At 46.1% G+C, this 25,336-nt stretch overlaps 1 protein-coding gene across 2 annotated transcripts in view; it reads left to right on the top strand.

Moving 5' to 3' along the window:
• Positions 1–25,336, top strand: part of TEX2 (testis expressed 2) — a 52,756-nt gene that overhangs the window by 9,431 nt on the left and 17,989 nt on the right. For both annotated transcript variants that reach the window (XM_089666946.1, XM_089666945.1), the window contains exons 2-7: positions 11,702–13,301; positions 16,898–17,098; positions 17,537–17,840; positions 17,923–18,170; positions 19,468–19,605; positions 25,097–25,196. In XM_089666946.1, the coding sequence (XP_089523072.1) occupies positions 11,727–13,301; positions 16,898–17,098; positions 17,537–17,840; positions 17,923–18,170; positions 19,468–19,605; positions 25,097–25,196 (2,566 nt within the window). In that variant the 5' untranslated portion in view covers positions 11,702–11,726. The remainder of the gene's footprint in view (positions 1–11,701; positions 13,302–16,897; positions 17,099–17,536; positions 17,841–17,922; positions 18,171–19,467; positions 19,606–25,096; positions 25,197–25,336) is intronic.

Genomic DNA, 25,336 nt, shown 5'->3' with positions numbered 1-25,336 from the left:
TTGTATAGAGATCGGATCCTCCTCTGTTGTATATTATCAGTGTGTAGGGGATCCTCCTCTGTTGTATAGTATCGGTGTGTAGCGGATCCTCCTCTGTTGTATAGTATCGGTGTGTAGCGGATCCTCCTCTGTTGTATAGTATCGGTGTGTAGCGGATCCTCCTCTGTTGTATATTATGGGTGTGTAGTGGATCCTCCTCTGTTGTATAGTATCGGTGTGTAGTGGATCCTCCTCTGTTGTATATTATGGGTGTGTAGCGGATCCTCCTCTGTTGTATATTATGGGTGTGTAGGGGATCCTCCTCTGTTGTATAGTATCGGGGTGTAGGGGATCCTCCTCTGTTGTATAGTATTGGTGTGTAGGGGATCCTCCTCTGTTGTATAGTATCGGGGTGTAGCGGATCCTCCTCTGTTGTATATTATGGGTGTGTAGCGGATCCTCCTCTGTTGTATAGTATCGGTGTGTAGGGGATCCTCCTCTGTTGTATATTATGGGTGTGTAGCGGATCCTCCTCTGTTGTATAGTATTGGTGTGTAGTGGATCCTCCTCTGTTGTATAGTATCGGGGTGTAGGGGATCCTCCTCTGTTGTATATTATCGGTGTGTAGCGGATCCTCCTCTGTTGTATAGTATCGGTGTGTAGGGGATCCTCCTCTGTTGTATAGTTTCGGTGTGTAGCGGATCCTCCTCTGTTGTATAGTATCGGTGTGTAGTGGATCCTCCTCTGTTGTATAGTATCGATGTGTAGTGGATCCTCCTCTGTTGTATAGTATTGGTGTGTAGTGGATCCTCCTCTGTTGTATAGTATTGGTGTGTAGTGGATCCTCCTCTGTTGTATAGTATTGGTGTGTAGTGGATCCTCCTCTGTTGTATAGTATTGGTGTGTAGTGGATCCTCCTCTGTTGTATAGTATCGGTGTGTAGTGGATCCTCCTCTGTTGTATAGTATCGGTGTGTAGTGGATCCTCCTCTGTTGTATAGTATCGGTGTGTAGTGGATCCTCCTCTGTTGTATAGTATCGGTGTGTAGTGGATCCTCCTCTGTTGTATAGTATCGGTGTGTAGTGGATCCTCCTCTGTTGTATAGTATTGGTGTGTAGTGGATCCTCCTCTGTTGTATAGTATCGGTGTGTAGTGGATCCTCCTCTGTTGTATAGTATTGGTGTGTAGTGGATCCTCCTCTGTTGTATAGTATCGGTGTGTAGTGGATCCTCCTCTGTTGTATAGTATTGGTGTGTAGTGGATCCTCCTCTGTTGTATAGTATCGGTGTGTAGTGGATCCTCCTCTGTTGTATAGTATTGGTGTGTAGTGGATCCTCCTCTGTTGTATAGTATCGGTGTGTAGTGGATCCTCCTCTGTTGTATAGTATTGGTGTGTAGTGGATCCTCCTCTGTTGTATAGTATCGGTGTGTAGTGGATCCTCCTCTGTTGTATAGTATCGGGGTGTAGGGGATCCTCCTCTGTTGTATAGTATTGGTGTGTAGTGGATCCTCCTCTGTTGTATAGTATCGGTGTGTAGTGGATCCTCCTCTGTTGTATAGTATCGGGGTGTAGCGGATCCTCCTCTGTTGTATAGTATCGGGGTGTAGGGGATCCTCCTCTGTTGTATAGTATCGGGGTGTAGGGGATCTTCCTCTGTTGTATAGTATCGGGGTGTAGGGGATCCTCCTCTGTTGTATAGTATCGGTGTGTAGTGGATCCTCCTCTGTTGTATAGTATTGGTGTGTAGTGGATCCTCCTCTGTTGTATAGTATTGGTGTGTAGTGGATCCTCCTCTGTTGTATAGTATTGGTGTGTAGTGGATCCTCCTCTGTTGTATAGTATTGGTGTGTAGTGGATCCTCCTCTGTTGTATAGTATTGGTGTGTAGGGGATCCTCCTCTGTTGTATAGTATCGGGGTGTAGCAGATCCTCCTCTGTTGTATAGTATCGGGGTGTAGCGGATCCTCCTCTGTTGTATAGTATTGGTGTGTAGTGGATCCTCCTCTGTTGTATAGTATCGGTGTGTAGTGGATCCTCCTCTGTTGTATAGTATTGGTGTGTAGGGGATCCTCCTCTGTTGTATAGTATCGGGGTGTAGGGGATCCTCCTCTGTTGTATAGTATCGGGGTGTAGCAGATCCTCCTCTGTTGTATAGTATCGGGGTGTAGCGGATCCTCCTCTGTTGTATAGTATTGGTGTGTAGTGGATCCTCCTCTGTTGTATAGTATCGGTGTGTAGTGGATCCTCCTCTGTTGTATAGTATTGGTGTGTAGCGGATCCTCCTCTGTTGTATAGTATTGGTGTGTAGTAGATCCTCCTCTGTTGTATAGTATTGGTGTGTAGTGGATCCTCCTCTGTTGTATAGTATCGGTGTGTAGCGGATCCTCCTCTGTTGTATAGTATCGGGGTGTAGCAGATCCTCCTCTGTTGTATAGTATCGGGGTGTAGTGGATCCTCCTCTGTTGTATAGTATCGGTGTGTAGTGGATCCTCCTCTGTTGTATAGTATTGGTGTGTAGTGGATCCTGCTCTTCAGATCTGTAGGCACCCAGCAGAGTGCTTTGCTTTCCTGTGATCTGTAGTAACTTCCTCGCAGTCCATGTAGTTTCCTCTGATTTCGATCCCCACTAAGCTGCCTGTATGAGTAGTGCCACTAGTGAGCAGATATTTCTGAAATACACTACAACTCTTGGTCTTCTCACTAAGGAAGCTGGAGGACAGTGAGAAGCCAGAAATGATCTTATGGTAAGGACTGGTTGACTGCAATGTGTCCATTATTGGTGGTGATGATGTCAGGACATCCTGGTGTGTCTGTAGTGTCTGGAGGATTGGGTTGCTGTAGGAGACACAGAGCTTCTTTCAGACATTTCGATGAATGGGTATGTCCCCTTGGGAGGGCAGTACCAAGGATGAGGATGACAGAGCAGTCTGAATACTGGCACTAGTCCTAGACTCTCAGAGATCAGTGTCATGGTGGCGGAAGTTCAGATGACCTAAATTGAAGTATCTGAACAAACAGATTAGAAGATTAATCCCCCCCCCCCCATCCTCCTCACAGTAATCTCCCTCCTGATTACACAGACTCCTTCCATCAGAGTTTTGTAGGAAGACGTGGTTCCCCCAGTAGAAACTTCTATATGTCTGTGGACATCATCAGATTACCAGGCACAAACCAGCTGTTGTTTTCCCCTGCGGGTCTGGAATTGGAAAGGGTCATGTGTTTGCTATGGATAACACAGACTATTCCTTCATGCGCTCATCCTCTCGGGTTTATGGTAAGGAGTTGTGTCTGGTGTTTTATGTGGCCATTGTCCATCCTGTGTCCATCCTCATCCAGAACTGCTATAGCAGGGAGGATGAGAGAGGAGGCCAACATACAATGCCACCCTAGTTCTTTGATATCCTTGTTTTTCTTTTCATGGTGGTACAATGTATAGATGATAATGTGTCAAATATCATGAACTTCCAAACCCCGCCTACTGTAATGTACCCTATCTATTCTTCTACACGTCTCTCCATCCATCTCATGTACACATTTATTCCAAAAAATCCTCCGTATAGAAACTTAGAAAAGTGACATCTGAAAAAAGACCGAGTGGTCCATCGAGTCTGCCTATTTATTTTTTTGGGGAGGTCATTCCACCAGGTCATATACCCCACAGAGAAATCCCATATGTTCTGTGTGTGATTTCCTTCTCTTCTATAATTCCATGTATTCTGTATGTGGGAAGTGACACCCATCTCCTATGTATCAGTTTCCAGTCATTTGTTATGTGTTTAAGGCCTGGAGTTTATTTTCATCGGTTACATGGCATTCACCTGTAATTACCAGGCAGTGTGCTGGAAAAGCCGGCTCTGGTTACTGCGCACACCATTGTGTCTCACCTTACACCATGAAATAATGATGAACCAGATAAACACTTACACGGGTCACTGAACACGGGTGTGAAATAACCTTCTCCAGGCCCACTCTCCCCTATGGTGTGTGTGTGTCACTCTCCCCTATGTTGTGTGTGTGTCACTCTTCCCTATGTTGTGTGTGTGTGTGTCACTCTCCCCTATGTTGTGTGTGTGTCACTCTTCCCTATGTTGTGTGTGTGTGTGTCACTCTCCCCTATGTTGTGTGTGTGTCACTCTTCCCTATGTTGTGTGTGTGTGTGTGTCACTCTTCCCTATGTTGTGTGTGTGTCATTCTCCCCTATGTTGTGTGTGTGTCACTCTCCCCTATGTTGTGTGTGTGTGTGTCACTCTTCCCTATGTTGTGTGTGTGTGTGTGTGTCACTCTTCCCTATGTTGTGTGTGTGTCACTCTCCCCTATATTGTGTGTGTGTGTGTCACTCTTCCCTATGTTGTGTGTGTGTGTGTGTGTCACTCTCCCCTATGTTGTGTGTGTGTGTGTGTGTGTCACTCTTCCCTATGTTGTGTGTGTGTCATTCTCCCCTATGTTGTGTGTGTGTCACTCTTCCCTATGTTGTGTGTGTGTCACTCTTCCCTATGTTGTGTGTGTGTCACTCTTCCCTATGTTGTGTGTGTGTCATTCTCCCCTATGTTGTGTGTGTGTGTGTGTGTGTGTCACTCTTCCCTATGTTGTGTGTGTGTCACTCTTCCCTATGTTGTGTGTGTGTCACTCTTCCCTATGTTGTGTGTGTGTGTGTGTCACTCTTCCCTATGTTGTGTGTGTGTCACTCTCCCCTATGTTGTGTGTGTGTCACTCTTCCCTATGTTGTGTGTGTGTGTCACTCTTCCCTATGTTGTGTGTGTGTGTCACTCTTCCCTATGTTGTGTGTGTGTCACTCTCCCCTATGTTGTGTGTGTGTCACTCTTCCCTATGTTGTGTGTGTGTCACTCTTCCCTATGTTGTGTGTGTGTCATTCTCCCCTATGTTGTGTGTGTGTGTGTGTGTCACTCTTCCCTATGTTGTGTGTGTGTCACTCTCCCCTATGGTGTGTGTGTGTGTGTGTGTGTCACTCTTCCCTATGTTGTGTGTGTGTCACTCTCCCCTATGGTGTGTGTGTGTGTGTGTGTGTCACTCTTCCCTATGTTGTGTGTGTGTCACTCTTCCCTATGTTGTGTGTGTGTCATTCTCCCCTATGTTGTGTGTGTGTCACTCTTCCCTATGTTGTGTGTGTGTCACTCTTCCCTATGTTGTGTGTGTGTGTGTCACTCTCCCCTATGTTGTGTGTGTGTCACTCTTCCCTATGTTGTGTGTGTGTCACTCTTCCCTATGTTGTGTGTGTGTGTGTGTCACTCTTCCCTATGTTGTGTGTGTGTCATTCTCCCCTATGTTGTGTGTGTGTCACTCTCCCCTATGTTGTGTGTGTGTGTGTCACTCTTCCCTATGTTGTGTGTGTGTGTGTGTCACTCTCCCCTATGTTGTGTGTGTGTGTGTGTGTGTGTGTGTGTGTCACTCTTCCCTATGTTGTGTGTGTGTCACTCTCCCCTATGTTGTGTGTGTGTGTGTGTGTGTGTGTGTGTCACTCTTCCCTATGTTGTGTGTGTGTCACTCTTCCCTATGTTGTGTGTGTGTCATTCTCCCCTATGTTGTGTGTGTGTCACTCTTCCCTATGTTGTGTGTGTGTCACTCTTCCCTATGTTGTGTGTGTGTCACTCTTCCCTATGTTGTGTGTGTGTCATTCTCCCCTATGTTGTGTGTGTGTGTGTGTGTATGTGTGTGTCACTCTTCCCTATGTTGTGTGTGTGTCACTCTTCCCTATGTTGTGTGTGTGTCACTCTTCCCTATGGTGTGTGTGTGTCACTCTTCCCTATGTTGTGTGTGTGTCACTCTCCCCTATGTTGTGTGTGTGTCACTCTTCCCTATGTTGTGTGTGTGTGTCACTCTTCCCTATGTTGTGTGTGTGTCACTCTCCCCTATGTTGTGTGTGTGTCACTCTCCCCTATGTTGTGTGTGTGTCATTCTCCCCTATGTTGTGTGTGTGTGTGTGTGTCACTCTTCCCTATGTTGTGTGTGTGTGTGTGTGTGTCACTCTCCCCTATGGTGTGTGTGTGTGTGTGTGTGTCACTCTTCCCTATGTTGTGTGTGTGTCACTCTCCCCTATGGTGTGTGTGTGTGTGTGTGTGTCACTCTTCCCTATGTTGTGTGTGTGTCACTCTTCCCTATGTTGTGTGTGTGTCATTCTCCCCTATGTTGTGTGTGTGTCACTCTTCCCTATGTTGTGTGTGTGTCACTCTTCCCTATGTTGTGTGTGTGTCACTCTTCCCTATGTTGTGTGTGTGTCATTCTCCCCTATGTTGTGTGTGTGTCACTCTTCCCTATGTTGTGTGTGTGTCACTCTTCCCTATGTTGTGTGTGTGTCACTCTTCCCTATGTTGTGTGTGTGTCACTCTTCCCTATGTTGTGTGTGTGTGTCACTCTTCCCTATGTTGTGTGTGTGTGTCACTCTTCCCTATGTTGTGTGTGTGTGTGTGTGTCACTCTTCCCTATGTTGTGTGTGTGTCACTCTTCCCTATGTTGTGTGTGTGTCACTCTCCCCTATGTTGTGTGTGTGTCACTCTTCCCTATGTTGTGTGTGTGTCACTCTCCCCTATGTTGTGTGTGTGTCACTCTTTCCTATGTTGTGTGTGTGTGTGTGTCACTCTTCCCTATGTTGTGTGTGTGTGTGTGTGTGTGTGTGTGTGTGTGTATGTGTGTGTCACTCTTCCCTATGTTGTGTGTGTGTCACTCTTCCCTATGTTGTGTGTGTGTCATTCTCCCCTATGTTGTGTGTGTGTGTCACTCTTCCCTATGTTGTGTGTGTGTGTGTGTCACTCTTTCCTATGTTGTGTGTGTCACCCCCCCCCCCTGCATTATATGTGTGTGTCACTCTCCCCCGTATTATATGTGTGTGTGTCACCCCCCCCTCCTGTATTATATGTGTGTGTGTCACCCCCCCCCTCCTGTATTATATGTGTGTGTGTCACTCTCCCCTGTATTATATGTATGTGACCCCCCCCCCCCCCGTATTATATGTGTGTGTGTCACCCCCCCCTCCTGTATTATATGTGTGTGTGTCACTCTCCCCTGTATTATATGTATGTGACCCCCCCCCCTCCTGTATTATATGTGTGTGTGTCACTCTCCCCTGTATTATATGTGTGTGTCACCCCCCCCCCCCCCCCCGTATTATATGTGTGTGTGTCACTCTCCCCCGTATTATATGTGTGTGTCACCCCCCCCCCCCCCGTATTATATGTGTGTGTGTCACCCCCCCCTCCTGTATTATATGTGTGTGTGTCACTCTCCCCTGTATTATATGTGTGTGTGTCACCCCCCCCCCGTATTATATGTGTGTGTGTCACTCTCCCCTGTATTATATGTGTGTGTGTCACCCCCCCCCCCCCGTATTATATGTGTGTGTCAACCCCCCCCCCGTATTATATGTGTGTGTGTCACTCCCCCCCCCGTATTATATGTGTGTGTGTCACTCTCCCCTGTATTATATGTGTGTGTGTCACCCCCCCCCCCCCCCGTATTATATGTGTGTGTCAACCCCCCCCCCGTATTATATGTGTGTGTGTCACTCCCCCCCCCGTATTATATGTGTGTGTCACTCCCCCCCCCCCGTATTATATGTGTGTGTCACTCCCCCCCCCGTATTATATGTGTGTGTCACTCCCCCCCCCGTATTATATGTGTGTGTCACCCCCCCCCCCGTATTATGTGTGTGTGTCACTCCCCCCCCCCCGTATTATATGTGTGTGTCACTCCCCCCCCCGTATTATATGTGTGTGTCACCCCCCCCCCCCCCGTATTATATGTGTGTGTCACTCCCCCCCCCCGTATTATATGTGTGTGTCACCCCCCCCCCCCCCCGTATTATATGTGTGTGTCACTCCCCCCCCCCCGTATTATATGTGTGTGTCACTCCCCCCCCCGTATTATATGTGTGTGTCACCCCCCCCCCCCCGTATTATATGTGTGTGTGTCACTCTCCCCTGTATTATATGTGTGTGTGTGTCACCCCCCCCCCCCCCCGTATTATATGTGTGTGTCACTCTCCCCCTGTATTATATGTGTGTGTGTGTGTCACCCTCCCCTGTATTATATGTGTAGGTGTGTGTATGTATATATGTATATGTATGTATGTGTGTATCTGTATATGTGTGTGTGTATATATATATATATATATATATATATATATATATATATTCGCCCCTCACACAGAAATGATCGGTCTAACAATGGAATGTTCACCCCTCACACAGAAATGATCGGTCTAACAATGGAATGTTCCCCCTCACACAGAAATGATCGGTCTAACAATGGAATGTTCGCCCCTCACACAGAAATGATCGATCTAACAATGGAATGTTCGCCCCTCACACAAATGATCGGTCTAACAATGGAATGTTCTCCCCTCACACAGAAACGATCGGTCTAACAATGGAATGTTCGCCCCTCACACAGAAATGATCGGTCTAACAATGGAATGTTCTCCCCTCACACAGAAACGATCGGTCTAACAATGGAATGTTCGCCCCTCACACAGAAACGATCGGTCTAACAATGGAATGTTCGCCCCTCACACAGAAACGATCGGTCTAACAATGGAATGTTCGCCCCTCACACAGAAATGATCGGTCTAACAATGGAATGTTCACCCCTCACACAGAAATGATCGGTCTAACAATGGAATGTTCCCCCTCACACAGAAATGATCGGTCTAACAATGGAATGTTCGCCCCTCACACAGAAATGATCGATCTAACAATGGAATGTTCGCCCCTCACACAAATGATCGGTCTAACAATGGAATGTTCTCCCCTCACACAGAAACGATCGGTCTAACAATGGAATGTTCGCCCCTCACACAGAAATGATCGGTCTAACAATGGAATGTTCTCCCCTCACACAGAAACGATCGGTCTAACAATGGAATGTTCGCCCCTCACACAGAAACGATCGGTCTAACAATGGAATGTTCGCCCCTCACACAGAAACGATCGGTCTAACAATGGAATGTTCGCCCCTCACACAGAAATGATCGGTCTAACAATGGAATGTTCGCCCCTCACACAGAAATGATCGGTCTAACAATGGAATGTTCCCCCCTCACACAGAAATGATCGGTCTAACAATGGAATGTTCGCCCCTCACACAGAAATGATCGGTCTAACAATGGAATGTTCGCCCCTCACACAGAAATGATCGGTCTAACAATGGAATGTTCGCCCCTCACACAGAAATGATCGGTCTAACAATGGAATGTTCGGTGTAACACTGAGAGACAGAATACAACAACAAATTCAGCAGAAATGCGTCTAACAAATGATGACGGATCTGCATGTTCATGAGGGAAAGAAGGATTGGATCCCCTATCATTCAGCAGGATTTCTGGCTCCCAGGTGTCTCTCATACAGGTAACAAGCTGAGATTAGAAGCAGTCTCTTAAAGGGAGTGCTGCTAATCTCATTGTGTTACCTGTATAACAGACACCTGTCCACAGGAGCCATCAAACCACCAGATTCCAAACTCTCCACCATGGCAAAGACCAAAGAGCTGTCCAAGGATGTCAGGGACAAGATGGTAGACCTACACAAGGCTGGACTGGGCTACCAAACTATGGCCAAGCAGCTTGGTGAGAAGGTGACAACAGTTGGTGCAATCATTCACAAATGGAAGAAACACAAAACAAGTGTCAGTCTCCCTAGGTCTGGTGCACCATGCAAGATCTCACCTCGTGGAGTGTCAATGATCATGAGAACAGTGAGGAATCATCCCAGAACTACACGTGAGGATCTTGTCAATGATCTCTAGGCAGCTGGGACCACAGTCACCAAGAAAACAATTGGTAACACACTACGCCGACAAGGACTGAAATCCTGCAGTGCCCCCGCACGGTCCCTCTGCTCAAGAAAGCCCATGTCCAGGCCCGTCTGAAGTCTGCCACTGAACATCTGAATGATGCCGAGGAGGACTGGTGGGAAGTGTTGTGGTCAGAGGAGACCAAAATCCAGCTCTTTGGCATCAACTCAACTCGCCGTGTTTGGAGGAGGAGGAATGCTGCCTATGACCCCAAGAACACAATCCCAACTGTGAAACATGGTGGTGGAAACATTCTGCTTTGGGTTTTGTTTTCATGACAATGACCCAAAACACACGGCCAAGGCAACAAAGGAGCGGCTCAAGAAGAAGCACATTAAGGTCCTGGAGTGGCCTAGCTAGTCTCCAGACCTTCATCCCATTGAAAGTCTGTGGAGGGAACTGAAAGTTTGAGTTGCCAAACGTCAGCCACCAAACCTTAATGACTTGGAGAGGATCTGCCAAGAGGAGTGGGCCAAAATCCCTCCTGAGATGTGTGCGAACCTGGGGGCCAATTCCAGGAAACGCCTGACCTCTGTGATTGCCAACAAGGATTTGCCACCAAGTACTAAGTCATGTTTTGTGAAGGGGATCAAATCCTTCTTTCCCTCATGAACATGCAGATCCGTCATCATTTGTTAGACGCATTTCTGCTGAATTTGTTGTTGTATTCTGTCTCTCAGTGTTACACCGAACATTCCATTGTTAGACCGATCATTTCTGTGTGAGGGGCGAACATTCACCATCAGGGGGGAGCAAATACACATTTCCTTCACTGTATCTACAACCACTGTCTTCACCACTCATTGCTCCTGCAGCCCCTCCCCCATCTATCAGCAACCTTTATACATACAACCTGTCGCACATATCACCTAGGTATAGTATAAGTGCATCAGGCTTTCTCTGTGTAATCTCTGCTAATGACTCATCTGTCCACAGTCACAACGCTTCCAGATGACAAAGAATGGTAGATTGATAGGTTTTCTGAGATAATTGTACACACACACACACACACACACACTTTCATTGTCACTTGGTACATTCGAGACAACACCCGGAAGCAGGATGAGTGTTGGCGTTCCACCTGTTCATCATACTTCCAGATGTTTTTCACCAGGTTTATGTTACCAGTATGAAAGAAATATCCCACCAATCCAGAAAAACAGGTTTCCCCTACAGACCATGTGACAGGATGGCCGCCACACCCCCTGACCTGACATGGCTTGGTGCCGTGTGTTCACATGGCCTCCCTGCTGAACACCGACTCTGTCCCTGAACTCACACAGTACGATCCCAGAGACATTTAAAGGATTACACCTTCTATGCTGATATCTTCTTTGTTGGAGACTGAAGAGTTCAGTCACCTGATCAGGGGTTGTTTATTTCTCAGCACTGAGTTTTCAGGTCTGAGCACCAGTCACAGCCATTACAAGGGGTCCCCACCATCCCTGATAGACTCTATATTATGGCACAATAGATGGATAAGGAGCATGGACACACAAAGCAGCTCTGTTACAGCTGGAGGAGTAAGACTTCAAGACAGATGAGGACAGAGTCTGGTAATACAGTGTACAGATTGCACAGCAAGAGTCTCCAAATCCTATAATCATCTCACGGATGACTCTACCAATCAGTAAAATATGATTGGGGTATGGATTGTCCCTCTGCAGAGGCCAGTGTTGTGATATGGAATACAGGTATGCCTGGCGGCGGTTGTTCTGCGGTATGTGTTGTCATTTAGTTCAGCTCAGAATTATGGTTATTAATTCTAGTTTTATGTCCTGGCGTGTATGTGGCCCTCTAGGGCAGCCATATGCGATCCCTTCTCGGTTTTTCTCTCTATCTATTCACGTTTGTAGAGTCCTATTGATTGTGTTTTTCCAGTTGATTTGGACATAATGGTGTGTGTTGTGCTCCTCCACAGGTGCTGAAAAACGGGTGAGACTGCAATGACCAGTCTGGACGGCAGCCATGGAGAGAAATCACGACAGTCCTCTGCCAAAGCCACTGCTCCAAAAGTGGAGGTCCAGCGGTCCATTTCCCAAGAGACCATCACTATTCGCTTCTCGGCTATTGGGAAGGAAGAGGAAGAAGAAGAAGAAACACTCAGTGAAGACCTGGATGACCAGAACATTGTCACAGCAGTGGAAGCCAAAGAGGACCTGTACTTTGACACCCCCACAGACTTGATATCGGATTCTGCTACCTCTCCCAGCATGGCCGTAATAGAGACATCAATGCCACCATCATTGTCTACCACTCCGCCAATTGGGAACACTGTCATAGCTGCTGAAGCTTCTTCATCCACAGTGTCCAGTGATGTGCCATCATCCTTGTCAACATCAACTTCCCAGCAGAGTCTAGATGCCATGTCTGCCAACATTTCATGCAGCCTGGAACAGAGACCAGTAAAAGTCTCTTCTCCATCCAAAGCCCTGACTTTGTCATCATCTTCATCCATCTCGGGCCCAAAGCCATTTCTGAGCTTAGTTAAATCCCTCTCTACTGAGGTAGAGCCAAAGGAGTCTACGCCGCCTACACGGCACAGGCATTTAATGAAAACACTAGTAAAATCATTGTCCTCCGACACCTCTAAACAGGATCCAGACTCCATTTCTCACAGACCACTGGACTCCAAGCTCAATTTACATTTGTTTAAACAATTTACCCAACCACGAGTGACTGGAGGTGACTCTAAAACTGCCCCTTCTTCTCCTATTACCTCCCCTTCCGATGGCCGCTCATTCTTTAAGGTCCCTGAAGTTGAGGCTAAAATTGAAGACACTAAAAGACGCTTCTCTGAGGTCATCTACGAACCTTTCCAGCTTCTCAGTAAAATTATGGGAGAGGAGCCTTCAAGCTACAGGCCCAAAGCCTTATCCTCAAGTGCGTCTGAGCTCTCCAACCTCTCCAGTCTTAATGGCCACCTGGAGAACAACAACAACTACAGCATCAAGGAGGAGGAGGGAGACACAGAGGCAGATCACTCCATCGGTGAATCCAGCCAGCTGAAGGATGAGAAAACCAGAAATTCAGTGGACGACATAAAGGAGCTTGGTGCAACATTGACCAACAAGGATACTGGATTCATATCGTCAGCTTTAGATCTGGAGAAATGTTCTTTGTCTGTGCTGGCCAGTAAAGAGGATGAGGAGTTCACTGAGCTCTACTCTGAAGACTTTGATTTTGAAGAAGAAACTGAGGAGTATCAAGAGGTGGAGGACTCTGATGACCAGGTCAGAGTTGGTTCACCTTCTGAAGAGGAATTGAAAGCATATGTGGAACGCTACGACATTCCAGTAAAGACACTCTATGTCCTTGTTGTGTTAGTGTATGGCTATTTTATACTACCCCTTCCCAGCTACATCTCTGGACTCTGTCTGGGAATTGCCTTTGGATTCATGGCTGCTATTGGTATCATTTGGCTTTTCGCATCTCCACGCTCTTGCCGTTTTAACCAGCGTCTCTTTATTTGCCAGTCAACTTTAGAATCACTTAGAATCAGAGAACCGGAAATACTGAAAGTAAGTTGATTTGTACTGTCCTCTTTCCGAAAATTCTGCCGTATGTCAGATACAAGCCACCCATGTGACTTCACTGTGATAACATCTATGCAGGGTCTTACCAGTGACTGGAATCAAAGAACACACAAGAGCTGTATTGTGCTCCATTGCTGGCTCCTTGGATGAAGATATTCTTCCTAGCTCTCCTCAGAATGTGTGTTTAGATAACAAATTGCATGTTGTGCTGGTGCCTTTGCTGCCTTGGTTTTTAGTTTTCTGCAGTTGCACAGCAGCCATTGTGGATTTGTGTGCGTGGTCTTTTGAGATACTTGTGAGCTGGGGGAGGGATCAGTTTCCAGTTCTATTGATACCATGTTGATCTTATCAGTTATTTGTTTATCATCTTTTGACTGTTCTCTACCTGAATGATATACCACAGCCTGCTTCCTTCCTGAGAGGAGCTGTATATCCACCCACTGACACTATCAGCCATCACCTGGTCCTGCTGTGTACCTACAGAATTATTATGGAGATTGGTGATCACTATGTGTCCCATCCAACGTATTCTTCCTCATTCATGATATTAATCAATAACATCCATAGAATTGTATGGCACTGGAGCAAAATAAAACCCAACAACTTCAGCAGATCCACGATCTATAGCATCAAATTAGAAACCTCCAGAGCATAAAATGTAGATGGTGTAACAAGTGTTGATTTCTGATTGGCTGCCTTGGTTACTGGAGAATTAGGGTTAGACGTGTATATCCCCAGCCCACCTGTATTGAGTAGTATGCCCTCATCACAACCCTTTGATAAATGTTATCTACCCCCACGCCCAATAACCACTAGTAGCAGATTGCACTGCCTCTATACCCCTATACGTTCTTAGGATAACGCAAATTGCTGCTAATGACATCTACTATTATAGGGCCCTCCACTGTAACTCCACCACTAACTCTCAAACTCCTGCTCCTCTCCACACATACAGGTGCCATGTGGAGCTGGGAAGATTGCTGACACTCAGAAGGTCAAACACAAAATATCGCCACTATACAAGGCAAAAGAAGTATTGTCACAGAGAGAAATGGGCAGACAATGGGAAATTCTGGAATAGCACAGCTGCCAGCAAGCAGCAAGTGAACTAATATTTCCATCCAATATAGCTGCATTAAAGTCCAAAAGTGAACTCATGCTAACATTCATAGCCTGATTATACCATGACATCACATCTATAGAAGAAGGCAGGGCATGGCCATCTACTCTTGTCAATAGAAATATTGATTTTATGGGTCTGGAAACATCTTTCAATTTATAATAGTCACCATTGAGATAAACCAATGCCGGCATGTGTCCACCATCTCACCCATCTGCTCACTTCATTCTGCATACACTGAAGGAGTGAGACCTGACAGACTATTCTTAAGGTGGTCAGGTGGTACCTGCATGATGGATAGTCCTCACATATCTATTACTGCCTTAGTACACCATTCTTATGGTTGGTGGTAGTAGTTCTCACGATGGATAGTCCTCACAAATCTATTACTGCCTTAGTACACCATTCTTATGGTTGGTGGTAGTAGTTCTGATGATGGATAGTCCTAACATATCTATTACTGCCTTAGTACACCATTCTTATGGTTGGTGGTAGTAGTTCTGATGATGGATAGTCCTCACAAATCTATTACTGCCTTAGTACACCATTCTTATGGTTGGTGGTAGTAGTTCTGATGATGGATAGTCCTAACATATCTATTACTGATTTAGTACACCATTCTTATGGTTGGTGGTAGTAGTTCTGATGATGGATAGTCCTCACAAATCTATTACTGCCTTAGTACACCATTCTTATGGTTGGTGGTAGTAGTTCTGATGATGGATAGTCCTAACATATCTATTACTGCCTTAGTACACCATTCTTATGGTTGGTGGTAGTAGTTGCCATGATGGATAGTCCTCACATATCTATTACTGCCTTAGTACACCATTCTTATGGTTGGTGGTAGTAGTTCTGATGATGGATAGTCCTAACATATCTATTACTGCCTTAGTACACCATTCTTATGGTTGGTGGTAGTAGTTCTGATGATGGATAGTCCTCACATATCTATTACTGCCTTAGTACACCATTCTTATGGTTGGTGGTAGTAGTTCTGATGATGGATAGTCCTAACATATCTATTACTGATTTAGTACACCATTCTTATGGTTGGTGGTAGTAGTTCTCACGATAGATAGTCCTCACAAATCTATTACTGCCTTAGTACACCATTCTTATGGTTGGTGGTAGTAGTTGCCATGATGGATAGTCCTCACATATCTATTACTGCCTCAGTACACCATTCTTATGGTTGGTGGTGGTAGTTCCGATGATGGATAGTCCTCACATATCTATTACTGCCTTAGTACACCATTCTTATGGTTGGTGGTAGTAGTTGCCATGATGGATAGTCCTCACATATCTATTACTGCCTTAGTACACCATTCTTATGGTTGGTGGTAGTAGTTGCCATGATGGATAGTCCTCACATATCTATTACTGCCTTAGTACACCATTCTTATGGTTGGTGGTAGTAGTTCTGATGATGGATAGTCCTAACATATCTATTACTGCCTTAGTACACCATTCTTATGGTTGGTGGTAGTAGTTCTGATGATGGATAGTCCTCACATATCTATTACTGCCTTAGTACACCATTCTTATGGTTGGTGGTAGTAGTTCTGATGATGGATAGTCCTAACATATCTATTACTGATTTAGTACACCATTCTTATGGTTGGTGGTAGTAGTTCTCACGATAGATAGTCCTCACAAATCTATTACTGCCTTAGTACACCATTCTTATGGTTGGTGGTAGTAGTTGCCATGATGGATAGTCCTCACATATCTATTACTGCCTCAGTACACCATTCTTATGGTTGGTGGTGGTAGTTCCGATGATGGATAGTCCTCACATATCTATTACTGCCTTAGTACACCATTCTTATGGTTGGTGGTAGTAGTTGCCATGATGGATAGTCCTCACATATCTATTACTGCCTTAGTACACCATTCTTATGGTTGGTGGTGGTAGTTCCGATGATGGATAGTCCTCACATATCTATTACTGCCTTAGTACACCATTCTTATGGTTGGTGGTGGTAGTTCCGATGATGGATAGTCCTCACATATCTATTACTGCCTTAGTACACCATTCTTATGGTTGGTGGTGGTAGTTCCGATGATGGATAGTCCTCACATATCTATTACTGCCTTAGTACACCATTCTTATGGTTGGTGGTGGTAGTTCCGATGATGGATAGTCCTCACATATCTATTACTGACTTAGTACACCATTCTTATGGTTGGTGGTAGTAGTTGCCATGATGGATAGTCCTCACATATCTATTACTGACTTAGTACACCATTCTTATGGTTGGTGGTAGTAGTTCTGATGACGGATAGTCCTCACATATCTATTACTGACTTAGTACACCATTCTTATGGTTGGTGGTAGTAGTTCTGATGACGGATAGTCCTCACATATCTATTACTGCCTTAGTGCATCATTCTTATGGTTTGTGATAGTAGTTTCCATGATGCTAAATCGCTTAGTTTTTGTCTGTGTCCTCTTCAGGGATGGATGAATGAGATCCAGAATTATGATCCAGAAACATATCATGCCACCCTGACCTCTTCAGTGTTCGTTCGTTTGGAAGGCTCCACATTGCGTCTCTCCAAACCCAACAAAAACATCTCGCGGAGAGCCATCTACAACGAGTCCAAACCTGATGAGGTCTTTGTAAGCCAGAAGATCTATGACTTAGTAGACTGCAAGGTGGGTCCACGGTTTGTACAGGCAGAATCAAGACCAGATGCTGACATATGAGCGAGTAATTATTTCTGTCTGCTGGCAGCCATCCTGGTATTGGTCCATCAATCCAAATCTATCAGCACAGTGGCTGCAATATTCAATATCTCTGTGATAGAGCCCAAAAGTCAGCTACTGTTTTATCTTTCCTGGTACTGTTGTGTACGTTGATGTCCAGTGGACATGAAGATAGTACCAGTTAGGAAGACATGAGAGTGGAGATAACCATAATTCCTAGGATGTCTCTAAGATAGAAGGGCTATGTGGCTCTATAACCTCATGCCATAGTTGTACACATTCTGTCACACAGTCCTGACCCCCAAAAGGTTTCAGAGTAATACAAATCCAGTATACTGGCCATTTTTAGACCTGTGACTCCACTTATTCCATCTCTTTCTTGGGTAGGTGACTCTGGTTCCCAGGAGCCTGGCACGTAAGCGGCTGTGGAACAAGAAGTACCCCATCTCTCTGGAACTTGCCCACCAGGAAGATTTCATGTCCAAAGCTCAGGTAGAAAAAAACAGCATTGAGGAGAAAGGTGACAGTTCCTCACAAGATGCTGGTAAGCTGCTTTGCAACAGGGAACAAGTTTTGTACCTGTTTGGAAGGACTGGCCGAGAAAAGGAAGAATGGTTCCACAGGTTTCTTCTTGCCTCCAAAATGAAAACTGAACCAAAAAAAGGTGGTGGGACTTTGGCAATAAAATCAGGTAATATACTCTGTAGGATGAATTGCTCCTAAATATTATACACCCCCTCCCAGTCCTGTCAGCTCTTGTTTTGTCTCCTTAGGTCTCCTGCTAACACACAGCCGACAGAACAGCCAGTCGGGGGTCCTAACACACAGCCGAAGTAGCAGTAAAGGTAGTATGGATGAGGTGATATCCCAGCCAAGGAGTAAGGAGCTTCCAGGGAGCATGAAGCAGAAAATGCCTCTGGATTACAATGTTTACATGGCACAATGTATCCCACAGGAGGAGAAAAGCCCAGAGGAAAGCCCAATACAAAGTGCTAACAGCAGTCCTACTGCTGCCAAGAAGGTGAGATGAGCTCTGTACAGGGTGTGGTATCTGTACCCTGCAGAACATGGAGATTTTGGTGTGGGGTTAGTCCTTGTAGTAGAGGTTCCCATTTGTATGGAGGTGAGATGGGCTCTGTACAGGGTGTGGTATCTGTACCCTGCAGAACATGGAGATTTTGGTGTGGGGTTAGTCCTTGTAGTAGAGGTTCCCATTTGTATGTAGGTGAGATGGGCTCTGTACAGGGTGTGGTGTCTGTACCCTGCAGAACATGGAGATTTTGGTGTGGGGTTAGTCCTTGTAGTAGAGGTTCCCATTTACATGAAGGTGAGATGGGCTCTGTACAGGGTGTGGTGTCTGTACCCTGCAGAACATGGAGATTTTGGTGTGTGGTTAGTCCTTGTAGTAGAGGTTCCCATTTGTATGGAGGTGAGATGGGCTCTGTACAGGGTGTGGTGTCTGTACTCTGCAGAACATGGAGATTTTGGTGCGGGGTTAGTCCTTGTAGTAGAGGTTCCCATTTGTATGAAGGTGAGATGGGCTCTGTACAGGGTGTGGTGTCTGTACCCTGCAGAACATGGAGATTTTGGTGTGTGGTTAGTCCTTGTAGTAGAGGTTCCCATTTGTATGGAGGTGAGATGGGCTCTGTACAGGGTGTGGTGTCTGTACCCTGCAGAACATGGAGATTTTGGTGTGGGGTTAGTCCTTGTAGTAGAGGTTCCCATTTGTATGAAGGTGAGATGGGCTCTGTACAGGGTGTGGTGTCTGTACCCTGCAGCACATGGAGATTTTGGTGTGGGGTTAGTCCTTGTAGTAGAGGTTCCCATTTACATGAAGGTGAGATGGGCTCTGTACAGGGTGTGGTGTCTGTACCCTGCAGAACATGGAGATTTTGGTATGGGGTTAGTCCTTGTAGTAGAGGTTCCCATTTGTATTAAGGTGAGATGGGCTCTGTACAGGGTGTGGTGTCTGTACCCTGCAGAACATGGAGATTTTGGTATGGGGTTAGTCCTTGTAGTAGAGGTTCCCATTTGTATTAAGGTGAGATGGGCTCTGTACAGGGTGTGGTGTCTGTACCCTGCAGAACATGGAGATTTTGGTGTGGGGTTAGTCCTTGTAGTAGAGGTTCCCATTTACATGAAGGTGAGATGGGCTCTGTACAGGGTGTGGTGTCTGTACCCTGCAGAACATGGAGATTTTGGTGTGGGGTTAGTCCTTGAAGTATACATTCCCATATGTATCTAGTGATAGCAGTCATGTCTGGTTAGAAGGAATTTATTGTGACCTTTGCTGTGATGTGATCTGTGTCTTTTCACAGATTGACACGATGGTGGATGGAGAACCACAGGCCTGGGTGAATGCTCTGCTGGGACGCATGTTCTGGGACTTTCTAGGGGAAAAATATTGGTCAGACCTGGTATCTAAGAAGATTCAGATGAAGCTGAGTAAGATAAAGGTGGGTGTAAGGCACAAATACAAAGAGCATCAAGATGATCCAGATGGCTTTGGAACTACATGGAACCCAACCTACAGGTCCTTGTCAGATTGTGTCTGACCAGAACATTCTCCTTACTCTCTTAGTGGATTGTTGTGTATTTATATTTAAAGGACTGTCGCTTTACCTTTTCTGTCTTACAGTCCTTCCAATAGGTAGTGAATAGTCAGAGCCACTTCAGGCTGTGGAAGGATCCCGACGTTAGCCAGCTGCTCCTGCTCCCTCTCCTGCTTGGTGATCCAGTAAGTGCTGGAGGGGCAGAGCGGAGATCGGTGACTGACAATCACTACTCTCTGTTCTAAGCAGACCGACGTTAGAAGTGCTGCATACATAGGTTTTGTAACTGCCTGAAAAATCTCCACTTTACTAGGCTGATCCAGAAGAGGAAAGACAAAGTGTTAGGGAGCCCCTCCGTCTTGGGGAGACATGTTTGTGTCGCTGGTACCCCTCATATTCAGCAGAACAAAGACAAATATATCCGTTTATATATAAAGATCAACCCCTGACACTGGGCACACCTGATTATTGGAGTCTGGTCATATCCGCAAAGAAGGGAAATGGTTTTCTGAAATGTGTTTTTTGTTTTAAACCAGGAAATTGTAATCTGATTTCCTCATACTGTACACAATGTAGTACTATTAGTCATTTGGGTTGTATGCCTTCAGGTGACTTATCTTATCAAGATCCTAGTGTATAATCCTGTGTGCAAGGGCCCAGTAACAAGAGGTTTGAACCCTTTGTAAAGCCGTATTCCCCTTTGCAGGCCCTGCCATGCAACCTTTGCATCAATGGCAGTCTGCCAGACCATTGTTTGGACTATATTTTATGATCCGAGACCCTAAAGGATGCCTCAGTCCATGGCCAGTTAAAACTTTTATCTAAAGTCTTATGCTACTGCATGAATGGCTTGGTGGAGACACTTCACCAGATCTTCAGGAGGATTCTTGTTTCCATCCATGTGTACAGGATCCTCTGGCTTAAATGTTGGTCAGTTGAGCTCCCCTGCAATGAGCAATAAGTGACTTGACTTGAAGGTGAACACCTGTTTGATATTTTCTTGAGAAAGTACATCAAGAAGATTACAGGGGTAAGGGTATGTCATCTCAAGGGCATGCATCTCTACCAATAAGTCTTTTACTGCTGGGGTTAGGAAAGGTTCCTTTCGTCCCTCTCAGTCTTTCAGTTCCAAATCTAAGGCAGAAATTAATGTGCTTTTGGTAAGGAGACATGGCCCTGCAAACCAGCCTAGGCTCATCCAAAGGCTTCTCCCAGTAATGGAGTGCCCACATTTATGCTTCTGGTCTTAGAAAACCTTAGACACCTGGATTCAAGGTCCAGGCTGTCATTTCAAAGATGTATAAGTTGGAGTTTTGCACTCTGCCTCCCCCCTTCTCAGACTTGTTTCTCTACCTGTTACAGTGGATGGATCTTCTGACTGCAGACCAGCAGTTCTTCCCTCAAGGGGTTATTACCCCTGTAACAACAGAATAATTATTTCAGAGTTTCTATGTGAACCTGTTTTATGGTTCCCAAACCAAACTGAGGAGTCTGGTCCATTCTGGATCTGAAGACTCAACTTGTTCCAATGTTTGAAACATTCAGCATGGAAACTGGCAGGTCAGTTATTACCTCCCAAAGATTTTCTAGCCTCAATAGAGTTGCTAGCCCATTCCCATCTTGTTTGCCTCGTCAGTGCTACCCTTGGCCCTGTTTTTTTTTTACCAAGCTGCTTGCCCTGGTCTTAGCTCTGCTCCATGCTCAGGTGATTCATGTTGTGGGTTGGCTAGATGATCTACTGTTAAAGGGCCGGTTCTCCTTGCCCCATTAGCCAAAATCCAGCAGACAGTGCAGACTTTGCAGAGTTTAGCTTGGATCCTCAATCTGAGAAAGTCATCAGTGGAGCCATCTCACAGATTTGAGTACCTGTGCTTGACGCCGCTATGTCCAGAATCTTCCTGCCTTGGGACAAACTTATGTCCATCTGCTTTTATGCCTGAGCTTTTTAAAACAAAGGATAAATCCTCACTTGGTTGCCTCCTTGGAGGCTGTGCCACGTGCCCAGTTTCATTTCGGATGATTGCAGCTCTACATTCTGGCAGTGTGAGGCAAACAGACTCAGTCCTTGGAATGCCTCCACGTCAGACTCTCCCTAGCATGATGGATTTCCAACCCAGTGCTAGTGTCAGGGACTCCATTTCCCCCAATGAAGTGGAAAGTTTTCTCGATAAATGCAAGCCAGTCGGGCTGTGGAACAGTCCTGGGTGCCCTCTCAAAGTAAGAGACTTGGTCATCTGAGGAACCCTGCATTTCAATCAACATTCTGAAGCTGGGAGCAATTTGGTTGTATCTTCATTGCTGGACTCCTCACGCATAAGGGCATTCAATGGGAATCCAGTTGGACAATGTTGTGTTTGTGACCCACATCAGCCATCACAGAGGCACCAGAAGTCACACCGCTCAAAAGGAAGCAGATGTGTTCCTCTCTTGAGTAGAACTGCATTTTCCTGCCCTGCCCGCTGTCCACAACCCAGGTGTTAAAAATTGCCAGATTTTCTCAGTCATTAGTGGCAGATCTAAGGGATTGGGCCGTTCATCTGGAGGTGTTTCAAGCCTGTTGCCACAGGTGGGGGACATTGGATACAGTTATCCACGTTCAACAGCAAACCAGACAAGTTTGACATATGGCCCAGGATCTTTCAAGCCTTTGCTGTGGACCTGGTGACCCCGTGAATAGTTCAACCTGATATACACCTTACTGCCCCTCCAGATTTTCCCTCATCTTCTCTACAGGATTGAGATGGAGGGCATTCCGGTGATTTCCATCAAACTCAGACATACTCGGACTCCTGGCACACCCCATGTGGGCCCTACTGGATCGCCTAAATCTTCTGTCCCAAGCGCCAGTGCACCATCCTACTTTGTGATAGCTGGCTTTAATGACATGGTTGGTAAAGCCACAGTATTGGCAGAAAGTGGCCTTTTGGACTTTGTCATCTTTACCCTCTTTAAAGGATAGAAAATCAACTTCTCACAAAGTCTACCATTGCCAGTGGAAAGCCAATTTTTGCTTGGTGTGGGTTGAAGAATTTTCATTTTATGAAGTTCTTTGTGGAACATATTCTATTCTTTCTTTAGTCTGGTCTAGATCAGCATTGGGCTTTAAGTGCCATCAAAGGATGAATCTCAGGCTTGGCCATTCTGTTTCAGAGATCCTTTGTCTCTCACTCTCTTGTTAAGGTCTTTGAGTGTCACACACATATCTACCACTGTATGTCTTTTGAACTTGCTAGAGACATTCCCTAGCCTGACCTTACTCAAAAGTTGGTCTTTATTGTTGTTATAACTTCTGCACATAGTGTTTCTGAGTTAGTGGCCTTTTCCTGTAAAGAGCCCTTCTTGCAAAAGGACAAGGCTGTCTTGAGGCCTAAAGCCTCCTTCCAACCTGAAGTGCTCTCTTCCCTCCTGTCAGGGATCGGTGTCTCTGCCGCGATACGCCGGGCGGCGCATGCGCAGAACACCGATGCACCCTAGCCAGTGAGCAGCGGGACCTGGGCGATTGCGACGGCCGCGCATGCGCACTCGTGATCATGGACACGTGCCTGGCACCAATGACAACGCAGGGCGGGCTATTTAAACAGGACAGGAGGTATGTCAAATTGCCGTTTGGTCTTATTTGCTCTGTTCCTGATATCTGATCCTGTGTATCTTCTGTTGCCGACCTCTGCATTGTACCTGACCCTGCTGATTGTCTCCTGCTTGACCTCTGGCTTGCCTGACCATCCTTCTGCCCGATCCTCTGTACCGCTCTGCTCGCTAGTTACTGAACCCGGCTTGTGACCCTGACCATTCTCTGCCTGCTCCTCCGGTACCTCGCTGCCCGCATGTTGCTGACCTGGCCTGCCTGACTACGCCTTACGTGACCCAGACGATCCATCCATCCATCCCGCACGGATCGTTCCCTGTTCCTAGGTCTGCCAGCCTCTTCACGTCAGACTGCTTTCCCCGCACACCTCTGACGGTGCTCTCTACCATTGCCGGATGTACTCAGGGGTCGCGACTTGGTCTCAGTCTGCTCCAAGTCCATCCCCACCATCAGGGGCCTTGGTGAATAAGCAGATTGGGACTTAGACCCTGTGCCCTGAGGAACCCCATGCTGTGGGCTGCTAGAGACGCCGCCAGGCGGTTCGTGAAACCTCCACCTTAACTGGGATATTGTCCTTGCTTCATTATGTCCTGCTTTGAAGCATCCCAAGGAAACTTCTCTTCACTGTCTTTATGGGGCTACCTATCAGCTACTGCCTCTTTAGGTGGTTGGATTCCCTTCTTGTCTCTTCCTGAGGGTTCCCGCAGGGGCCTCCCTGCAGCTTGCCAAACCAGTGCTAAGTCGCTCAGAGAAGTTATTGTTTAAATTTATGGTTTGAAGGATAGGATTCCTCCCTTCCCTGTTAAGGCACCGTCTACCAGATCTGTTAGTGCTTTATGAACTTTTCAGCATCAGACATTTGTTCCTCAGACTGGCAAGGCTGCCAGCTAAGCTTTGGTTTACAGGCCAATTTCCATTGTCACTTTTGGGGTTTAAGTGATGCAAACTGCACTGTGAGTCTGGTGAGCCTTTCCTGACCTGTTTGGTGTGTGTTGGCTGTGTTATCCGCCCCTTAATAAGACAGATCTTGTGTTCCAAACTGTACAACAAAGAAAATAGGATTTCTGAAATACCAGTATAATTTATTTCTTGGAGTACAGAACAAGATCTTAAGTCCTTACCATGATTTGATTATATGCAGCTACCTTCAGGTGACTGGACACTGGTAAAAAGGACAACATCCCTTTATATCAGCCCTCCCAGCTACCTGCAGAGGAAGATCCTACAGAACAGAAGGCAGGGACCATACTGTACTCCAAGAAATGGATTTTGCTGGCAAGTCAAAGGTCCTATTGTGAAGCACACAAGGATGTCTATAATAGGTTATGTAGATAAGCGTATGTTACTTCCTGTAATAATGAGAGGTGTTGAGCCTATGTTTGGCCATTCATTTGGATGGGCTGCTGTGCCTGTGTTTCACCTAGGGAAAAGGTTCATGCACCTTTTCCAAAATGCATCCACACAGAAGCTGCATGGTCTTTTTGACCATGTGGTTTCCATGTGGTTACCACACCTTTGATCGCACTGTGGGACGAGATGTGTGTGGGAACCATTCAGAATCAATGGCACCCCCCACATCTCGCAAGAGAAATGTGATGTGGCTGTGGAATGTGCATCAATACCTGCACCGGCAGCCAGCCCACAGCATGTGGGCTAGTGTGAACCTAGCCTAAAGGATGCTATGCAGGGGGAATTCATGGCTGTCTGAGCTCAGGTTGTGGCTCTGTACATACAAAAGGGAAACGCTGAAAAGCCACATATGATTGTACTAAATGACGACTATATTCATATCCTTCTGTGTTTCTGCAGCTGCCATACTTCATGAATGAGCTGACACTGACAGAACTGGATATGGGTTTCTCTGTGCCGAAAATCCTTCATGCCTACAAACCCACCACTGACCATCGAGGTAACATAGGGACGGAATCTTGCTGTATGTGGCATCTATGTGATGGGTAGTTGGTGTGAGTCTGGGAGCGTCGAGTAATAGCCAGTTGCTAGCACACTGTGATAGATGATTTCATTGGCCAGGTAATCTATCCTAGATGT

The sequence above is a fragment of the Staurois parvus genome, unplaced genomic scaffold (genome assembly GCF_062004578.1).
Source record: "Staurois parvus isolate SC_StPar_1 unplaced genomic scaffold, SC_StPar_1.0 ptg002924l, whole genome shotgun sequence".
NCBI classification, from domain to species: domain Eukaryota; kingdom Metazoa; phylum Chordata; class Amphibia; order Anura; family Ranidae; genus Staurois; species Staurois parvus.
This window is presented reverse-complemented; position numbering and strand designations above follow the sequence as displayed.